The sequence below is a fragment of the Amblyraja radiata genome, chromosome 24, assembly GCF_010909765.2.
Source record: "Amblyraja radiata isolate CabotCenter1 chromosome 24, sAmbRad1.1.pri, whole genome shotgun sequence".
Lineage (NCBI taxonomy): Eukaryota > Metazoa > Chordata > Chondrichthyes > Rajiformes > Rajidae > Amblyraja > Amblyraja radiata.
This window is the reverse complement of record NC_045979.1, coordinates 33,745,183-33,765,014: the sequence shown is the minus strand read 5'-3', so window position 1 is coordinate 33,765,014 and position 19,832 is coordinate 33,745,183. Positions and strand designations below refer to the sequence as shown.

The following is a 19,832-nucleotide window of genomic DNA, read 5'->3' as shown; positions in this document are numbered from 1 at the left end:
CTGAGAAACACTCTCCAACAAGACCAAATGATCATTATTATTTTGAATTAATTAATTAATTAATTAATACTTTATTGTCACATGTGACAAGTCACAGTGAAATTCTTTGCTTGCTAACCCAAGGTATGCAAATAGTCGCCCATAAAGGGCATTGACAAAGTGTTTTTCATTTTGCTTCCATAATAGACTGCACAGAATTAATTTTTCTTCTGCTAAAATTATTAACTTAGTTTACACAATATTCACTCAGTAAAGGTGCCATCTAAACAATGTTGCTAGCCTTTATAGCAATGACTTATTATTTTGTGTTGGGTAGCATGACATTGCAGTCATGAGGAATAAATTGTATTCAATCCTGGAAATGCCTCATGGTTTTAACTGTGAAGAATATTTAGAAGAGGGAAACTATAAGCTATGACATCCCATCAGATCAATTGTTCTGGAAGTACTTTATCTCATGAGAACATCATTGTAATATACTTTGCTGAACAGTCTGGCTTATTCTTATATGCACGTATACAAGAGGACATGACGAGAATTAAGGGACAGAAGATTAGGGGTAACATGAGGGGGAACATCTTTACTCAGAGTGGTAGCTGTGTGGAATGAGGATAAAGTGGTGAACGCAGGTTCGATTTTATCATTTAACAATAAATTGGATTGGTATATGGACGGGAAAGGAATGGAGGGTTATGGTCTGAGTGCAGGTAGATGGGACTAGGGGAAAATAAGTGTTCGGCACGGACTTGAAGGGCCGAGATGGCCTGTTTTCCGTGCTGTAATTGTTATATGGTTATATGGTATGGTGAGGTGCAGGTACAATGAAAATCACGCTTGTGGCAACATCACAGGCACATACACGTAGACACACAAAAATATAAATGATACATAGGATGTACGGGTGTACAGCAGTGGAGTTGCTGCCTTCATTTCAGCGCCAGGGATGTGGGTTCGATCCTGACTACGGGTGCTGGCTGTACACAGTTTGCATGTTCTCTGCATGACCAAGTGGGTTTTCTCTGAGATCTTTGGTTTCTTCCCACAGTCCAAAGACATACACGTTTGTAGGTTAATTGGCTTCGGTAAAATTGTAAATTTACCCTAGTGTATGCAGGATAGTGCTGGTGTGCGGAGGAGATAGCTTGTTGGTGTGAACTAGGTGGGCCAAAGGTCCTGTTTCCATGCTGTATCTCTAAACTAAACTAAACTCAACTAAGACGTCCAATTCCACTGAAGGAAAGTCACCGTATCTCTCAAACTAATTGGCACTTTACTCAAAGCAATGGGTTCCATCTGACAATCTTGTTCTCTTTAGTCACTGCATGTGAAAACAGCTGAGACTTAATTTTATTTCCTTGCCTCAACAGAACTTGAATGAACTTATGAAGGAATGATGAATGAATGATGAATGAATGAATGAATGAATGAATGAATGAATGAATGAATGAATGAATGAATGAATGACTGAATGAATGAATGAATAGGTTTATGAATGAATAGATTTATTGACCAAGTATTCACATACAAGGAATTTGCCTTGGTGCTCCGCCCGCAATTGCAATATGACATACAGTGACATTATGAATGACACCTAAAACATTAAACATTAACAATAACATATATTTTTATAACAGAACCAATGACAACCACACTATCTCAAATTACAAGATTGATATCAACAGTACTCAAAACAAATATAATGCAAGGTATATTCTTCTCAACTTTTTTTACGCGCTGGAGCTGAATCCATGTCGAGGACATTTGGTTGATTTTGTATTGTTAAACGCAAGCGTCAAGAGTGCTTGATTGTCATATGTACCGACAGAGGAAATATATTGCTTTGTTTCAGTAGCACAACGAATCTGCAGATTTATGGAAATGTACAGCACGGAAACAGGCCCTTCAGCCCAACTTGTCCACGTCAACTAAGATGCCCCATCTACTCTAGTTCCTCCTGCCAGCGTTTGGTCCATCTCCTCCTAAACCAGTCCAATTTATGTAACTGTCCAAATGCCTTTAAAATATTTTTGTAGCACCTGCCTCAAATACCTCATCAGTTAGCTCATTCCATACACCCACAACTCACTGTGTAAAAAAATGATGCCCCTCAGGATCCTATTAAATCTTTTTGTTTTCTCCTGAAGCCTTGTCCCCTGGGTCTTGATTCCCCTACTCTAGGTAAGAGACTTGTTTCCCTTGTTACCCTTGTTTCCCTTTCCCCTAACTCTGTCTGAAGAAAGGTCTCGACTCAAAACATCACCTATTCCTTTACTCCAAAGATGCTGCCTCACCCAATGAGTAACTAGGTTTTTGAGTCTATCTTCGGTTTGAATGAGCATCTGCAGTTCCTTCCAACACATACTCTATCTATTCCCCTCATTGTGCTTGTATACACAATGCACACACTTAATATATAATGTACAAAAATGAATTAGTTAATAAGTCCAATAAGGACAAAAAATAACTGATGTCTTTGGTGCAACCAAAGACTGCCCATACTTGATAGTTGAGGTTAGTGTGCAGTGTTCAAAAGCCTAATTGTTGCTGCTGAGAAGCTGTTCTTGAACCTGGAGGTCATAGTTTTCAGGCTCATGTACCTTCTACCCAATGGCAGGAGTGAAATGAGAGCATGGTCAGAATGTCATAGAGTCCTAGAGTGATACAGTGTGGAAACAGGCCCTTCGGCCAAACTGGCCCACACCCGCCAACAATGTCCCAGCTACACTAGTCCCACTTGCCTGTGCTTGGTCCATATCTCTCCAAACTTGGCCTATCCATGTATCTGTGTAACTTAAACTTCTTAAACGATTGGATAGTCCCAGCCTCAACTACCTCCTCTGGCATCTTGTTCCATATTCTGTCAAGGCAGCACTTTGAGACGGTAATCCACGCCTTTGTTACCACTCGGTTGGATTACTGCAATGCACTGTATGTGGGGGTTAGTGGGTCCTCCATCGCCCGTCTCCAGATGGTACAGAATGCAGCTGTACGTCTTTTAACTGGCACACGTAAACATGAGCACATTTCGCACATTTTAGCCTCACTCCACTGGTTGCCTATTCAGTTTAGGATCCATTTTAAAATTATTTTATTTGCTTTTAAATCCCTAAATGGTCTTGCCCCGCCCTACCTACCTGAGCTTCTACACCCTTATACACCCGCCCGCTCTCTCAGGTCAGATAATCAGCTGCTCCTGAGTGGGCCTAAAACTAAGCGGAAGCTCAGAGGGGACCGTGCCTTTGCTGTGTCGGCACCCAAATTATGGAACGATCTGTCTCTCCACATTAAACAGGCCTCTTCTCTGTCTGTTTTTAAATCACTTCTTAAAACCCATCTCTTCTCCGTGGCCTTTGATACCCAGTAAGATGTCGACTTTATTTACTTGATTTAATTTCTTATTTTGATTGCTTTTATTGCGTGGCTATTATTTTTACTCATGTTTTATGTCTTTTAATTTATTGTTGTATTTCATATGTAATTTTTGCGCCTTATGTGAGCGGTTATATTATGTTCTGTTATGTTGTCTGTTTATGATGTCTTGTTTATTCTTCTGGACAGCACTTTGGTCAACATTGGTTGTTTTAAAGTGCTTAACAAATAAAGTTGGATTGGATTGGATATACCCACCACCCTTTGCGTGAAAAAGTTACCCCTCAGATTCCTATTAAATCTTTTCCCCTTCACCTTGAACCTGTCCTCTGGTCCTCGATTTCCCTACTCTGGGCAAAAGGCTTTGTGCATCTACCCAATCTATTCCTCTCATGATCTTTTACACCTCTTTCAGATCACCCCTCTGCTCGACAACACTACCAAGAGGCCTGCCATTTACTGTGTAGGTCCTGTCCTTGTTCCAAAATGCAACACCTCACACTTCTCTGTATTAAATTCCATCAACCAATGCTCCAGCTACCAGGTCAATCGATCCAGATCCTGCTGCAATCAAAGGGGTTATGGAGAGAAGGCAGGAGAATGGGGTTAGGAGGGAGAGATAGATGAGCCATGATTGAATGGCAGGGTAGACTTGATGGGCCATATTACTTATGACCTGATGACCGTATTACCAAATATTCCTCACTCGTGCCAGGATTTTGACTCTTTTCACCATTTTCATTACTCTATGAACATTAATTTATGTTTGAAATGTGCTGGGAAAATTTGAAACTCGAGAGTTAATCTGCAAGATCATTGTGGTTTCATACACAATGTCTTGCTGACTTCTTCCTCATTTATGTTTCTCATAACGTTTCTACTTAAACGTTATTTTGCAATGAAGAGGAAGAGCTGAGAGACATATGAGTGACAATAAACTTAACTAGCTAACTAACTAACAAAAACCTTCAAAATGTAAACTAACAATTAGTGCTAAAAATATTTTTGATATAGTCTAGTCGTTGTGCAAAGTGGAAATATATGCTTCATTGTTATCATGGATAAAAGAGGGATTGGAGGGGATGACTGCGGTGAAAAAGGTCCTTTATTATGTTGGCTGCTTTCTTGAGGCAGGGTGGCACAGTGACACAGCGGTAGAGTTGCTGCCAGACACCTGGGATCAATCCTGACTACGGAGATTGTACGTTCTCCCTGTGACCGCGTGGGTTTTCTCTGGGTGCTCTGGTTTCCTCCCACATTCCAAAGACGTGCAGGTTTGTAGGTTAATTGGCTTCTGTAAATTGTACCTAGGGTGCACGATAGAACTAGTGTATGGGATTGCTGGTCAGAGCGAACTTAGTGGGGCAAAGGGCATGTTTCCATGCTGTATCTCTAAACTAAACTAAACATGACAGGAACAAGCCCTCGGGCCCACAATATCCGTGCCGAACATAATGCCAGGAACCAGGCCATTTCACAGATGAACTGAGGCCAAGGCCGAGGCCGAGGCCAAGGCCAATTTCAATTTTAGAATTTCAAGCAGAAGCCCCTTAATTTTAGAGGCCCCCAAATCAAGATCCCTTTGAAGCAGACAGGCATGAGGCCCATGCCAAATGGCACTCATTGCCCCCCCACCCCCCCTCTGATCGTGCACAAACCCTTATCTGCCTCATTGCCACCCCCCCCCCCCCCCCCCCTCTGAGAGTGCTTGCCCTGAACAAACCCTTATCTGCCTGCACATAATCCATATCCCTCCAACCCTGCACCTCCATGTATTTATCTAAAGGTCTCTTACATCACATCCAACAGGTTTGAAGAAGCTGTCCCTGAAACTGGCAGTGTATAATTTCAAGCTTTTATATCTTCTGCCTTGATGGGAGAGGGGAGAAGAGGGGACGGCCGGGATGAAAAAGGTCCTTAATTATGTTGTCTGCTTTCTTGAGGCATCGTGAGGTATAGATGGCTCAATGGTGGGATACAGTGCATCTATAGAATCTATAACATAGATAGGTGATGTTTCAGGTCGGGGCCCTTCTTCAGACCCATCAAAATGTAGAAACAAGAAACCGAAGATACTGGTTTACACAAAAGACACAAAGTGCTGGAGTAACTCAGTGGGTTAGACAGCATGCCTGGAGAACAAATAGAAAAAATTAACTGCAAAAGCTTGTTTACAAAAAGAACAAGCAGTTGTATTTGCCTCACACATTACAGCATTAATTGACACATTGCTCAACAATTGCCTTCCAAGAAGAACACAGTTTTGCAAAGAATACAAACCACTTCCTGATTGTCGTTTCGAAGAGCTAGGTTTAAAGGCAGTGAAATACTAAATTTGATCTTAATCTTAGCAAGGTAATGAGAACAATATTGTAATCATCTTTACACGTCCACACTATATAAAATTAACAAACAATTGTTCCTTCCTATATTTTCTAAGTTGCTTCATACGTTTATTCTTTGGCCAATAAAATTTAATAAAAAATGTAACACATTACATTATGTTTAAGAAGGAACTGCAGATGCTGGCAAAATCGAAGGTAGACAAAAATGCTGGAGAAACTCAGCGGGTGAGGCAGATTCTATGGAGCGAAGGAATAGGCGACGTTTCGGGTCGAGACCCTTCTTCAGGCTTATTTTATGGTCAGTATTGCAAGTGGCAATATAAACTGGAAGGTACAAAAACAAGGCTTCTGCAGAATGTTTAATAGCCAAGTTCCTTGAAAGTTCCAGAGTAGATTGGGAATTTATTTATTTATAACAGAGTGAAAAACAGATAAAGAAAAAGTGAAAAAAAGGAATAAGTGAAGAAGGAAAGCAGGAGGGAGATTATTCAGTCGCCACAAGATGAGTTTTTTATATTCTAAATCATCTTTCACCCATACCTGAAACTTTTAGTTTTCATGATACTATGTCACCACATGAATCCAAGAAATCAATAAATGGGGACCAACTCCTTAAGAATTGGGCTTGTTTGTCTATTAGGAGGAGTCTCATTTCTTCCAAATGTGCTGTGTCCAGCATATTACTGATCCACATTTTAAATGTTGGTATATTAGCATTTTTCCAAAATTTAAGTATAGGTTTTTTTGCTGTTATTAACCCATAATTGAAAAATGAGTTTTGGTGTGTATTTAATTTGTTCCCATCTCCACTTACTCCAAATATAATCATTTCAGTATTAGGTTCCATTTTTGTCTTAAATAGCTGTGAGAATATATCAAATATGTCACACCAAAATTTAAAAAGTTTTGTACAAGATACAAATGAGTGCGTAATATTGGCATTTTGAGAAAGATATTTATCACAAATGGGAGAAATATTTGGATAAAATTTATTCAACCTAGTTTTGGAATAATATAATCTATGTAATATATTAAATTTAATTAAATTATGTCTAGCGTTGATCGAACATTTATGTATATGTATCAAATATTTTTCTCATGTTTCTTTTGAGATTTTTATCATTCATTATTTTTCCCAGTCTTCTCTAATTGCCTCTGTTGATGGTAATTCTATGTTTAAAATAATGTTATACAAGTATGATATTATTTTTTTTGACTCCGCCTTGATATTCATTACTTTTTCCAGTGGGTCTAAAATTATACTTTGGAATCTTGGTATATATTTGTTCATAAAATCACATACCTGTAGGTGTTTAAAATATTGATTGTTATTCAATTAAAATTTTGATTTTAGTTGTTGGAATGATAATAAATTTCCCATTTCATACAAGTCACCTACCTTTTTAATTCCCACTCTTTCCCATTGTTTATATGTTTTATCCATACCAGATGGTTTAAATACTGGGTTATTCACTATTAGTGTTAGCACTGATAAGTTTCTTAATTTTAAAGTTAATTTTATTTGTTTCCAAATTCGTATTGTATTTTGTATAATTGGATTCTTCTTACATGACATATTATTCAGCTTTATTGGGGAAAAGATGATCGTTCCTAGATCGTAGGGGGCGCAATCCTATTTCTCCATTCTTATCCATTCCAACTGTTGAGCAGACTATCCAACTAATAAATTACAGTGGCTTGCAAAAGTATTCATACCCCTTGAACTTTTCCACATGTTGTCAAGTTACAACCACAAACGTAAATGTATTTTATTGGGATTTTATGTGATAGACCAACACAAAGTGGCGCATAATTGTGAAGTGGAAGGAAAATTATACATGGTTTTCAAATTTTTTTACAAATAAAAAACTGAAAGGTGTGGCGTGCAAAAGTATTCAGCCCCCTTTACTCTGATACACCTAAATAAAATCCAGTGCAACCAATTGCCTTCAGAAGTCACCTAATTAGTAAATAGAGTCCACTTGTGTGTAATCTAATCTCAGTATAAATACAGCTGTTCTGTGAAGGCCTCAGAGGTTTGTTAGAGTACATTCGTGAATAAACAGCATCACGTAGCCCAAGGAACACACCAGACAGATCAGGGATAAAGTTGTGGAGAAGTTTAAAGCAGGGTTAGGTTATAAAAAAATATCCCAAGCTTTGAACATCTCACGGAGCACTGTTCAATCCATCATCCGAAAATGGAAAGAGTATGGCACAACTGCAAACCTACCAAGACATGGCCGTCCACCTAAACCGACAGGCCGGGCAAGGAGAGCATTGATCAGAGAAGCAGCCAAGAGGCCCATGGTAACTCTAGAGGAGCTGCAGAGATCCACAGCTCAGGTGAGAGAATCTGTCCACAGGACAACTATTAGTCGTGCACTCCACAAATCGGGCCTTTATGTAAGAGTGGCAAGAAGAAAGCCATTGTTGAAAAAAACCCATAAGAAGTCCCGTATGCAGTTTGCCACAAGCCATGTGGGGGACACAGCAAACATGTGGAGGAAGGTGCTCTGGTCAGATTGAAGTTTTTGGCCTAAATGCAAAACGCTATGTGTGGCGGAAAACTAACACTGCACATCACCCTGAACACACCATCCCCACTGTGACACATGGTGGTGGCAGCATCATGCTGTGGGGATGCTTTTCTTCAGCAGGGACAGGGAAATGGTCAGAGTTGATGGGAAGATGGATGGAGCCAAATACAGGGCAATGTTGGAAGAAAACCTGTTAGAATCTGCAAAAGACTTGAGACTGGGGCGGAGGTTCACCTTCCAGCAGGACAACGACCCCAAACATACAGCCAGAGCTACAATGGAATGGTTTAGATCAAAGCATATTCATGTGTTAGAATGGCCCAGTCAAAGTCCAGACCTAAATCCAATTGAGAATCTCTGGCAAGACTTGAAAATTGCTGTTCACAGACGCTCTCCATCCAATCTGACTGAGCTTGAGCTATTTTGCAAAGAAGAAAGGGCAAAAATTTCAGTCTCTAGATGTGCAAAGCTGGTAGAGACATACCCCAAAAGACTTGCAGCTGTAATTGCAGCGAAAGGTGGTTCTACAAAGTATTGACTCAGGGGGCTGAATACTTTTGCACGCCACACTTTTCAGTTTTTTATTTGTAAAAAAATTTGAAAACCATGTATAATTTTCCTTCCTCTTCACAATTATGCACCACTTTGCGTTGGTCTATCACATAAAATCCCAATAAAATACATTTAAGTTTGTGGTTGTAACGTGACAAAATGTGGAAAAGTTCAAGGGGTATGAAAACTTTTGCAAGCCACTGTATATTCTTAATATGTACTGCCCAATAATAGTATATAAAATTAGGTAGTGCAAATCCCCCCACCTCTTTGGGTTTGCACAAGTGATTTCTTTTCATTCTATGTGCTTTATAATCCCAAATAAAATTAAAAATATTCGAGTCTAATTTTTTTTTAAGTGTTTTGGTGTATATATCGGTATAGATTGGAATAAATATATTATTTGTGGTAGCGCTATCAATTTTATAGCGTTTATTCTGCCGATTAATGATAGTGGGAGCGTTCTCCAAAATTTAATCAGGGAATCAAATGTATTTAATAATGGTATAAAATTAGTGTTAAATAATGATTTATATCTTCTAGTAACTTGAATACCCAAATACTTAAATTTTTCCGTTGCAATTTTACATGGAAATTTTAATAGGTGATTCGCTTTCTGGGGTTTTAATGACATAATTTCACTTTTATTCCAATTTATTCTATAACCGGAGAAAGAGCCAAATTCCTCTATTAAATTTAATAGATTCGGGATGCTCGTTTGAGAGTTTGTAATATATAAAATATATCATCTGCATATAGTGATATTTTATTACTAGTATCCTTAGTATTATATCCCTGAATATCCAGATGCCTTCTTATCGTTTCAGCAAGCGGCTCTATCATAAGTGCAAATAGCAGGGGTGATAAAACACAGCCCTGCCTATTGCCCCTCGATAATTGAAATTTTGAAGATAATATATTATTAGTTAGTATTCTTGCCATCGGTTTATCATATCGTAATTTAACCCATCTGATAAAATTCTCTCCCATATTAAATTTTTGGAATACTTTGTATAAATACTGCCATTCTACCTGATCAAATGCTTTCTCTGCATCCAGAGATGTAACTGATAAGTCTTCCTTTTCCGTTTTGTATGAATACATTATATTCAAAAGGCGTCTCAAATTGTTAGATGATTGTCTTTTAGGTATAAACCCCGTTTGGTCCGGATTTATCAATTTATTAATATATTTACTCAATCTTCTTGCTAAAGTTCTTGCTAAAATTTTCTGATCTGTATTTGGGAGTGATATGGCTCGATATGAGCCCGGTTCTTCTAAGTCCTTATCTTTTTTAAGTATTAGTGTAATTGTGGATTTGGCTAATGTTTCTGGTAATTTATTTTCGGTAAAGGCATACATATATAATTTAAGTAACCGTGGTACCATTAACTCCTGAAAACCTTTATAGAATTTATTATTAAAACCATCTGGTCCTGGCGTTTTCCCATTTTTCAGCTCTTTTATTGTTTCACTTATTTCTTCCCTTGTGATCTGTGCTCCTAATTCCTCTTGTTCCAAAATATCCAATTTTGGCAGATTACAATTATCTAAAAAATCTGCAATTTTATTGTCTTTTATTTTAATTTTAGACGTATATAAGTTTTGATAAAATTGTGCAAACCTTTTATTAATATCCTGGGGTAACGTTAATAGTTCCCCATTCACGAATTTGATTTTAGTAATCGTCTTTTCCTTTTCCTGTTTCTTCAATTGTCTAGCTAGAAGTTTATGTGGTTTATCACCAAATTCAAACTGTGCCTGTTTTATGATCTGAAATAATCTTATTACTCGCCGATAATATTCGATTAAATTTCAATAATGTAATCTTATTATGTTTATCTATAGTTGGGTCTTTTGCGTTGTCTAATTCTAATATTTTAATTTCCTTTTCTAAATTCTCTTGTTCCATGGAGTTCTTTTTACTTTGGTAACTTTGATATGAGATTATAACTCCACGTATAAATGCCTTAAGTTTCCCATTATAAAGATGGTGAAATGCCTGGTGTCTCATTTGTATCAAAAAATAATTTCATTTGTTGTTTTAAATACTCATAACCTTGTGAATTATTAATTAACAGTGTATTAAATCTCCAAAACGATTTTATACCTGGCGTTCCCTCTAGTTTTAAAGTAAAGGTCAATGGTGAGTGATCAGAAATAATACTATTGTGATATTTAGGGTTAATCGTATAAGGAATTAATTTTGTGTCCACTAAGAAATAATAAATTCTTGAATAAATTTTATGTACCGCTGAGTAAAACGAGTATTCCCTTCCCGTAGGGTTGACTATTCTCCATACATCTGTTATATTCGTGTTTTTTATATATATGTTTAAAAATTCACTAGTTTTAGATTTAACCTTACTCTTCCTTACTTTTATTGTTTTATCTAAATATGTATCTATAACACAATTAAAATCCCCCCCTAATATTACATTTTGGTAATTATACTCATCTATTATATCCATGATTTTCTTTAAAAATTGGGGGTTATCAAAATTTGGAGCATAAATATTTATCAGAGTCAGTGGTGTAGAATAAATTTCTCCTGCCACTTTAGTGTACCTTCCTTCTTTATCAGATATAGTGTTCTTTAATATAAATGGTATACCTTTCCGAATAATAATAGCCGTGCCTCTAGCTTTAGAAGTAAATGACGAATAATAAGTTTGGCCTATCCAGTTTGCTTTTAGTCTCATCTGTGTTTGTAATTTCACATGCGTTTCTTGTAAAAACATAATATCCACCTTTAAAGATTTAATTGAGCCATAATCTTACCCCTTTTAATTGGTTCGTTCGCCCCCCTAATGTTCCAACTACAAAATATGATTCCTCCATTCTTTCTTTCCCTAATGTCTTGCATTCTTAATTAGTTTTGCTAGTTTTAATTCATGTGGCGTAGTTAAATACCTTGAGGTTTTGGGTGTGGGGTAACCGTCCCGTTAACGTTATTTTACATCTCCTCCGTCTATTGAACCTCCATAGGAAGAAAAAAGAAGTGCGTTGAAAAATAGATAGAAAAAACAGAATACTATTATTAAGTAAACCGTATAACAGTGAATTGGGAAATTGATTGAAAAAAATGAATTAACTCTGATACATAGAATATGAGTTGTTATGAAACTTTATGAAACATGTAAGAGCCAAAAAAACTGCTCAAGGCACTAAATGGGTTAAGCAGAGTCTACAAGCAGAAATAAATTGTCAACATTTTGGGTCTGCATTGGAAATGACTGCACCAGGCTTCTTGCTTCCGATTCCAGCATCTACAGTCTCGTGTGCCTCCATTTATAAAATATGAGTTTGGTCACAATTGTGGTCACAACTTTAGGAAGGTTGTGAAATTGTTAGAGAGGTACAGAAGGGATTTAGAAAAAGTAACTTAGGAATGAAGGACATGAGTCCGGTGGATTTAAACCTTTTCAGGACAATTGATCAGCGAAGAGCGAACAATTGATCTCCTGAGAACAGAGAAGGTTGCAAAGTGATCTGATGGAGATGTTTAAAATCAAGGTAAATTCAAATTCCAAATGGAAGGCACAGTGGCATAGCGGTCGAGTTGCTGCCTCACAGCGACAGAGACCCAGGTTTGATCCTGGCAATGACCTGGGTCTCTGTCTGCACTGAGTTTGTACGTTGTCCCTCTGATCACGTGAGTTTCCTCCCATATTCCAAAGACGTGCAGGTTTGTGGGTTTTAATATAACCCCAATGACCATATCTTTATATTGTTAAATGGTTAAGAAGGAACTGCGTCTGCTGGAAAATGAAAGGTAGACAAAAATGCTGAAGAAACTCAGCGGGTGAGGCAGCATATATGGAGCGAAGGAAATAGGCAACGTTTAGGGCCGAAACCCTTCTTCAGTCGAAAGGATGGACAGCTGCTGGCGAGGCTGCCGGCTCGCGGCGCCACCCGATGGTCACACCCGTTTTTCAAATAGTAACTGTGTTTAAGAAGGAACTGCAGATGCTGGAAAATCGAAGTTACACAAAAATGCTGGAGAAACTCAGCGGGTGCAGCAGCATATATTGAGCGAAAGAAATAGGCAACGTTTCGGGCCGAAACCCTTCTTCAGACCAGTCTGAAACGTTGCCTATTTCATTCGCTCCATAGATGCTGCTGCACCCGCTGAGTTTATCCAGCATTTTTGTGTGCCTTCAAATAGTATCTGTGTGGGAAGGAACTGCAGATGCTGGTTCAAACTGAAGATAGACACAAAATGCTGGAGTAACTCAGAGGGACAGGCAGCATCTTTGGAGAGAAGGAATGGGTGATGTTTCGGGTCGAGACCCTTCTTCAGACTATTCTATGTTGCCCCTAAGTATTCAAAATGTATCACCTCATTTCTCTGCAATAAAGAAATTTATCACCTAATTTCTCTGCCATATGTCTAGGAAGGAACTGCAGATGCTGGTTTCACCTAGACCACAGCTAACAAATGTTTTCATCCAGCCCACAGCTAACATGGTTTTCACCAAAACCACAGCTGACAATGGTTTTTTTCACATAGACCACAGCCAATAATGTTTTTATTCATCTTGACTCCAGCTAACAATTTTTGTTCCATGTAGACCGCAGCTAACTACAGTTTTTTTCATCTAGACCACAACTAACACTGGTTTGTTTCATCTAGACCACAGCTCACAATAGCCAGTCTCCTTTATCATCGTTACTTTCTAGCATTTCTTTCTTTCATTTGTTCTATATCTCTCTACATCACCGTCTATATCTCTCGCTTCCCTTTCCCCTGACTCTCAGTCTGAAGCAGGGTCTCAACCCAAAACGTAATCTATTCCTTTACTCCAGAGATGCTGTCTGACCCGCTGAGTTACTCCAGCTTTTTATGTCTACCTTCTGCCATATGTCTGTCCATCCCGCCAGCAAGTCACAATGCTATTTCATTTTGCATCATCAGCTTATTTCAAACTTGTGACTTGCAAATCCAAATCTAGGTCACTTATATCCTAATTTGAGGAAGGACATCCTAATTTGAGGAAGGACATCCTTGTGATTGAGGCAGTGCAGCGTAGGTTCACGAGATTGATCCCTTTGGTGGTGGGACTGTCTTATGAGGAAAGATTGAATAGACTAGGCTTGTATTCACTGGAGTTTAGAAGGATTAGGGGGAATCTTATAGAAACATAAAAAGTTATAAAAGGACTGGACAAGCTAGATGCAGGAAAAATGTTCCCAATGTTGGGCGAGTCCAGAACCAGGTGCCACAGTCTTAGAATAAAGGGGAGGTAATTTAAGACTGAGGTGAGAAAAAACTTTTTCGCCCAGAGAGTTGTGAATTTATGGAATTCCCTGCCACAGAGGGCAGTGAGGCCAAATCACTGGATGGATTTAAGAGAGAGTTAGATAGAGCTCTAGGGGCTAGTGGAGTCAAGGGATATGGGGAGAAGGCAGGCACGGGTTATTGATAGGGGATGATCAGCCATGATCACAATGAATGACGGTGCTGGCTCGAAGGGCCGAATGGCCTACTCCTGCACCTATTTTCTATGTTTCTACGTTTCTATGTTTCTTTTTCGATTTTTAAAAAGCCAACACCAATCTCACTATTTACCTTCCTCCTGCTCAATAAGCAGCCGATCACCCATATTCCTCTGTAGTAGTGAGTCTGGGTCCCCTTTACCCTGACTCTGTCGGATGAAGGGTCTCGACCTAAAACATCACCTATTCCTTTTTTCCAGAGATGCTGTCTGACCCACTGTTACCCCGGTTTTCAATGTCTTTCCTCTGTAGTATGATACTTAACCATCTTCAAGGTTTCAAGATCAGTTTATTGTCACGTGTACCAATTAAGGTACAGTGAAATTTGAGTTACCATACAGCCAAACTAAGTGAAAAGCAACAAGACTCACAACCATATAAAAGTTAACATCAACATCCAACACAGTGGATTCCATATTCCTCAATGTGACGGAAGGCAATAAAGTTCAAACTTCTTCCTCTTTGTTCTCCCGTGGTCGGGGCAGACAAACCATCTGCAGTCGGGGCAGTCAAAGCCTCCGCAGCCGGTGATCGAAGTCCCCGTCGGGGTGATCGAAACTCCCACATCGGGCCAGTTGAAACTCTCTCCACTGCATGGAGCTCCCGAGTCCATGGGACTCTTACCAGAGACCGCGGGCTTCACGATGTTAAAGTCCACATTCCCCGCGGTAGGAGCTACGATCCCCGGCAATTTCTCCTGTCGCGGGGGTTCAGTGACAGTGTCCTGTGAGTCGGTCCGGGGATCCCTTCCCATTAGCTACAGCTGGTATGAAAAGACCCCATCTGGGGATTCAAAGATCTCTGACAACAATACCCTGGATCTACATTGTCAATCCTTCAAACACCAGCACCATCAATATTATTGCACAGCCTCAAATAAACTTGGATCAAAATCCAGTGAAATGGTCAACGTGTCCATCTCCAGCAGTGACGTGCCCTGCAGTTTCCTAGTGGAAATCAACGGCACTGGTAAGTAGTGGAGAGAATGAGGAGAAGAAGGGGAAGTGGGGGCAGGGTGGCTCATAGGATCACATCTGATAGAAGCAGAAATAGACCATTCAATCATGGCTGATCTATCTACCCCTCTTCACCCCATTCTCCTGCCTTCTCCACATAACCCCCGACACCTTGAAATCCATGCACGTTATTTAATTCTTATCAAGATTAATATGATGGAATTATGGCCCATTTGTCATTAGTTGGTTGCTGGTCTCCAGAAATAGATGTCCCATTGCTGGTGTAGGCCGGCTTCCCGGCTAGAACCTCCTCTTATGTTTACACAGCTTTAAACTAGGTTTGCAGTGACATCAGTCCAAGCACTTTCACTTTCCATCATCTCCACATGACCGACACTCAAATATGGGAAGAGAACAGAAATTATCAGTAAATATGACCACAGTTAACTCATAAACTATCAGCTTTGGTCCACTGTGTTACCATTAAGTGCCATCGATACTTATCCCATTTTTACCAGCTCCTCATCCATAGTCTTCTCAGACTTGACAATTCAAGTGCCTTCACCATCTAGGTTTAAAAATATTTCTTGCTCAGATACCCTCCAAATATTCTACTCCTAAACTCAACGCTATGTTCTCCACGTCTATGCACATCTGCTGTGCTGATTTCCCACAAAGTACCCTATCTATGTCCCTCATAGGGACATTACAGGAACACCTGTATTAGCTTCCTGGTCCCTCTCCTGTGTGGAAGCAGCTGCCTTTCACCGGTACACCAATTCTACAATTAGGGACAATTCTAAATTAAGGGACAATTTACAGAAGCCAATTAACATACAAACCTGCACGTCTTTAGTTTAGAGGTACAGTGCGTAAACAAGCCCTTCAGCCCACCGGGTCTGGGCCGACCAGCGATCCCCGCACATTATTAACCATCCTACACCCACTAGGGATATTAACCAAAGGCAATTAACCTACACACCTGTACGTCTTTGGGGTGTGGGAGGAAACCGAAGATCTCGGAGGTAAACCATGCAGGTCACGGGGAGAACGTACAAGAAAACTTGAATTTGCACGTCTCTCAGAGTGCGCACAAGTGGTGCTCTCTGCGGCCGACACCAGAGAGAGGCTAAAGTTGCTCAACCTGAGGGGATTTAGCTGCGGGAGGTCGTTCGAGTCACTTCGGAGATTCTAGAGGCCCATGGCTTCAGAGAGCGGTGGGGCTGAGGGTGGTGGGTGGCAGACTGTAGGTAAGGAAAAGGGGGGCTCTAAGAGAGAGGCATCGAGCGAAAGACCCGAAATGTCAGGAGACGAAGGAAGTAAAGTTAGGAGAACTAGAATTATTGAAGAATTCGTCGTGCTGTTTAAAGTTAAAGGAGTAAATCAAGGAGATGCAGGATTTAGAGCAGTGAATCCATTAAAAATTACCACCGCTTTGGAGAGCCAGATAGGCAGGGATTTTCAGGCTAAGATTCTGTATAATGGGATGTTAAGAGTTTGTTGCAAAGACAGAAAACAGTTTAATGATGCTAGGGGTGTGGGGAAATTGGTGGTCAAGGTGGAGAGTTTGGTCCCTAGAGGAAGACAGCCGGGAATAAAGGGAGTGGTCTATGGGATGTATGATGGCTTGTCTGAGAAGGAGATCTTAGAAAATGTTAAGGGGGCCCAGGTAACTGATGTTGTGAGATTTAAGAGTAGGAATGGAGTCAGGGACCCGCCAGTCCTGCTTACGTTCAAAGATGGAGTACTGCCACAGAGAGTGTTTCTTGGGAGTATGGCGTATCAAGTGAGGGAGTACATTAGACCACCGTTGCGCTGTTATAACTGTCAGAGGTTTGGACATGTTGCTGGGTCTTGTCGGGGTAAAAGAAAGTGCGCAAAGTGCGGTGGAGATCATGTAATACAAAATTGCAAGGCAGAGGCTCCTAAGTGCCCTAACTGTGATGGGGATCATGCAGCAGGGTTTCGTGGTTGTGAGCGCTTTGTTCAGGCGAAGCGAGTGCAGGAAGTGAAGGATCAGAACAACGTGTCATATGCAGAGGCAGCTCAAAGGGTGGCTAGGGAACGCGGAGATGTGAGCGCTGGGACTAGAGTGGTGCTAGGAAGCCAGATCACTGTGCCAAACTTACCGTCGGCTTTTCCATCTGACATGTTGATTTTTAATAAGGAGTCATTTCTGTCTTTTGTTTCTGATGTGCTGGTAGGAGCTAAGAAAGCAGCTAACCGGTCAGATATCATCAGGTTAGTGGTGGGGGCAGCTGAAAGGTTCCTCAGTGTAAAGCAGTTGCCAGAAAAGTTGCATCAATACATGACGGAGAGTCAGTGTATGGAGAGGTCACAGTTGTCGAGAGCTAGCAGTATGGAGTATGTCAGTGAGGTGGATGACGGGGATCCTCATTAACACCATAATGTTTTATATACTTCAATGGAACGCCCGGAGTCTGATTGGAAACGGTCAAGAGTTAAAGAGATTTGTTGATGAATTTAAAGAAGCACCAGAACTAATATGTATCCAAGAGACATGGTTAAAGCCCTGTCTAGATTTTGTGATCCCAGGTTATGAATGTGTGCGATTAGATAGGTCTGATAGATCAGGTGGGGGTTGTGCAACTTTTGTTAAGACTGGGTTGCAGTATAGGAAAGTTGACATTAATTCTAATCTAGAGGTTTTGGCTGTGGAAGTTAGGAGCGGCCAGAATTCTATCACTGTGATAAATTATTATAACCCCTGTCAACCCTTGATATTGTCAGATTTTGATGAGATAATGGAGAAGGTAAGGTGTCCTGTTATATGGATCGGAGACTTTAATGCGCATAATCCTTTATGGGGTAGTGATCACAGGGATAAAAATGGTGTTATTGTTGAAGAATTTCTAGACAAGTATGAGTTGGTATTGTTAAATGATGGAAGGCCGTCTAGGTATAATATTGTGAGAAACACCTGCAGCCACATAGATTTATCAATTGCTTCATCAAATTTAGCAAGAATTGGTGAATGGGATGTAATGGATAGATATACACTGGGTAGTGATCATTATCCAATTTTATGTAGGTTTGGTAGGGATTTGAGGAGAGAAGTGGAAAAGAAAGTCCCTAGATATAACTTTTTTCAGGCCAAATGGGATAAATTCCAAGAGAAGGCTCTAAGTTTAGTTGGAGAGGTTAATAGTGAGGGTTCTGTAGATAGTTGGAATACTTCCATTAGTCTCATGATTCATGAGGCAGCTTGTTGTACTATTCCTGTGAAGCAGGAACCTAGGTCCCGTATGTCTGTTCCTTGGTGGAATAAAGAATGTGATGAAGCTGTAAGGAATAGGAATATAGCCTATTGAAAATTAAGAAAGTATCCAATTTTGGTCAATGCAATGGAGTACAAGCGGCTAAGGGCAGTAGCAAGACGAGTTGTAAAGGATGCAAAGAGGAATAGTTGGAGGAAGTTTTGTGGTACGCTAGGCCCGGAAACTCCAGTAAGGCATTTGTGGTCAGCTGTGCGTAGAATGTCAGGAGTATACAAAATAAGTTTGTTACCAGTGTTGCAGAAGGGTGAGGTGGTAGCAGTCTCCAATAAGGAAAAAGCAGACATGTGTGTTGACAGTTTTCAAGCAGTGCATAGATCAGAGAGCATGGGAGTGGAGAGGTGTAGAAAGAGAACTGAGCTGATGGCAGTTAATCAGTGGAAGCTGGAGAGGAGTTTAGTAAATGATAATACCTTTAATCTGTTTTTTACCATAAAAGAGTTGAAGGATGCAATTATGTCTGGGGCAAATACCACCCCGGGGAGAGATAGGTTGTCGTATGAGTTATTTAAACATCTGGATGATATTGTACTTGATGAAATCTTAGCTTTGTTTAATACTGTGTGGGCAGAGGGTTATTTACCAAAGGAATGGAAACATGCGGTCGTGGTCCCTATTTTAAAACCAGGCAAAGAGGCATCTGACCCTAGTTCATATCGCCCTATAGCGCTCACAGCAGTGCTCTGTAAAATTATGGAGAGGATGGTAACCAACAGACTAGTTTATTTTTTAGAAACCAGAGGACTACTTGTTGATGTACAGAATGGCTTTAGGAATGGAAGGTCTACAATGGAGTCTGTATCAGTTTTGGATCAGGATATTAAAAGGGCATTTAGAAGCAAGGAAACAGTAGTGAGTGTATTCCTTGATATTGAGAAGGCATATGATTCTTTGTGGAAGGAGGGATTAATGATTAAAATTTTTGACTTGGGAGTCAGGGGACGAATGTTCAACTGGATTAAGGATATTTTATTGAATAGAACAATACAAGTAATGGTTGGTAGTGTCAGCTCAGAGACTGTAGAAATAGAGAATGGAACCCCGCAGGGAAGTGTTATCAGTCCAGTTTTATTTAATATCATGATAAACGACATATTTTGTAAATTAGAGAGAGGATTTGGTCTGTCTTTGTTTGCAGATGACGGGGCCATCTGGAAAAGAGGTCGTAATGTAGAGTTTGTTTTAAAACAGATTCAAAGAGTGTTAGTGTCTGTAGAGGAATGGGGGAACACATGGGGCTTTAAAATATCTGCCTCTAAGACTAAATATATGGTA

At 39.9% G+C, this 19,832-nt stretch overlaps 1 protein-coding gene across 1 annotated transcript in view; it reads left to right on the top strand.

Moving 5' to 3' along the window:
- The window catches only part of LOC116986998 (polymeric immunoglobulin receptor-like), a 76,829-nt gene that overhangs the window by 48,232 nt on the left and 8,765 nt on the right, over positions 1 to 19,832 (top strand). Inside the window, exon 7 of the mRNA XM_033042881.1 lies at positions 14,959 to 15,274. Within this exon, the coding sequence (XP_032898772.1) occupies positions 14,959 to 15,274 (316 nt within the window). The remainder of the gene's footprint in view (positions 1 to 14,958; positions 15,275 to 19,832) is intronic.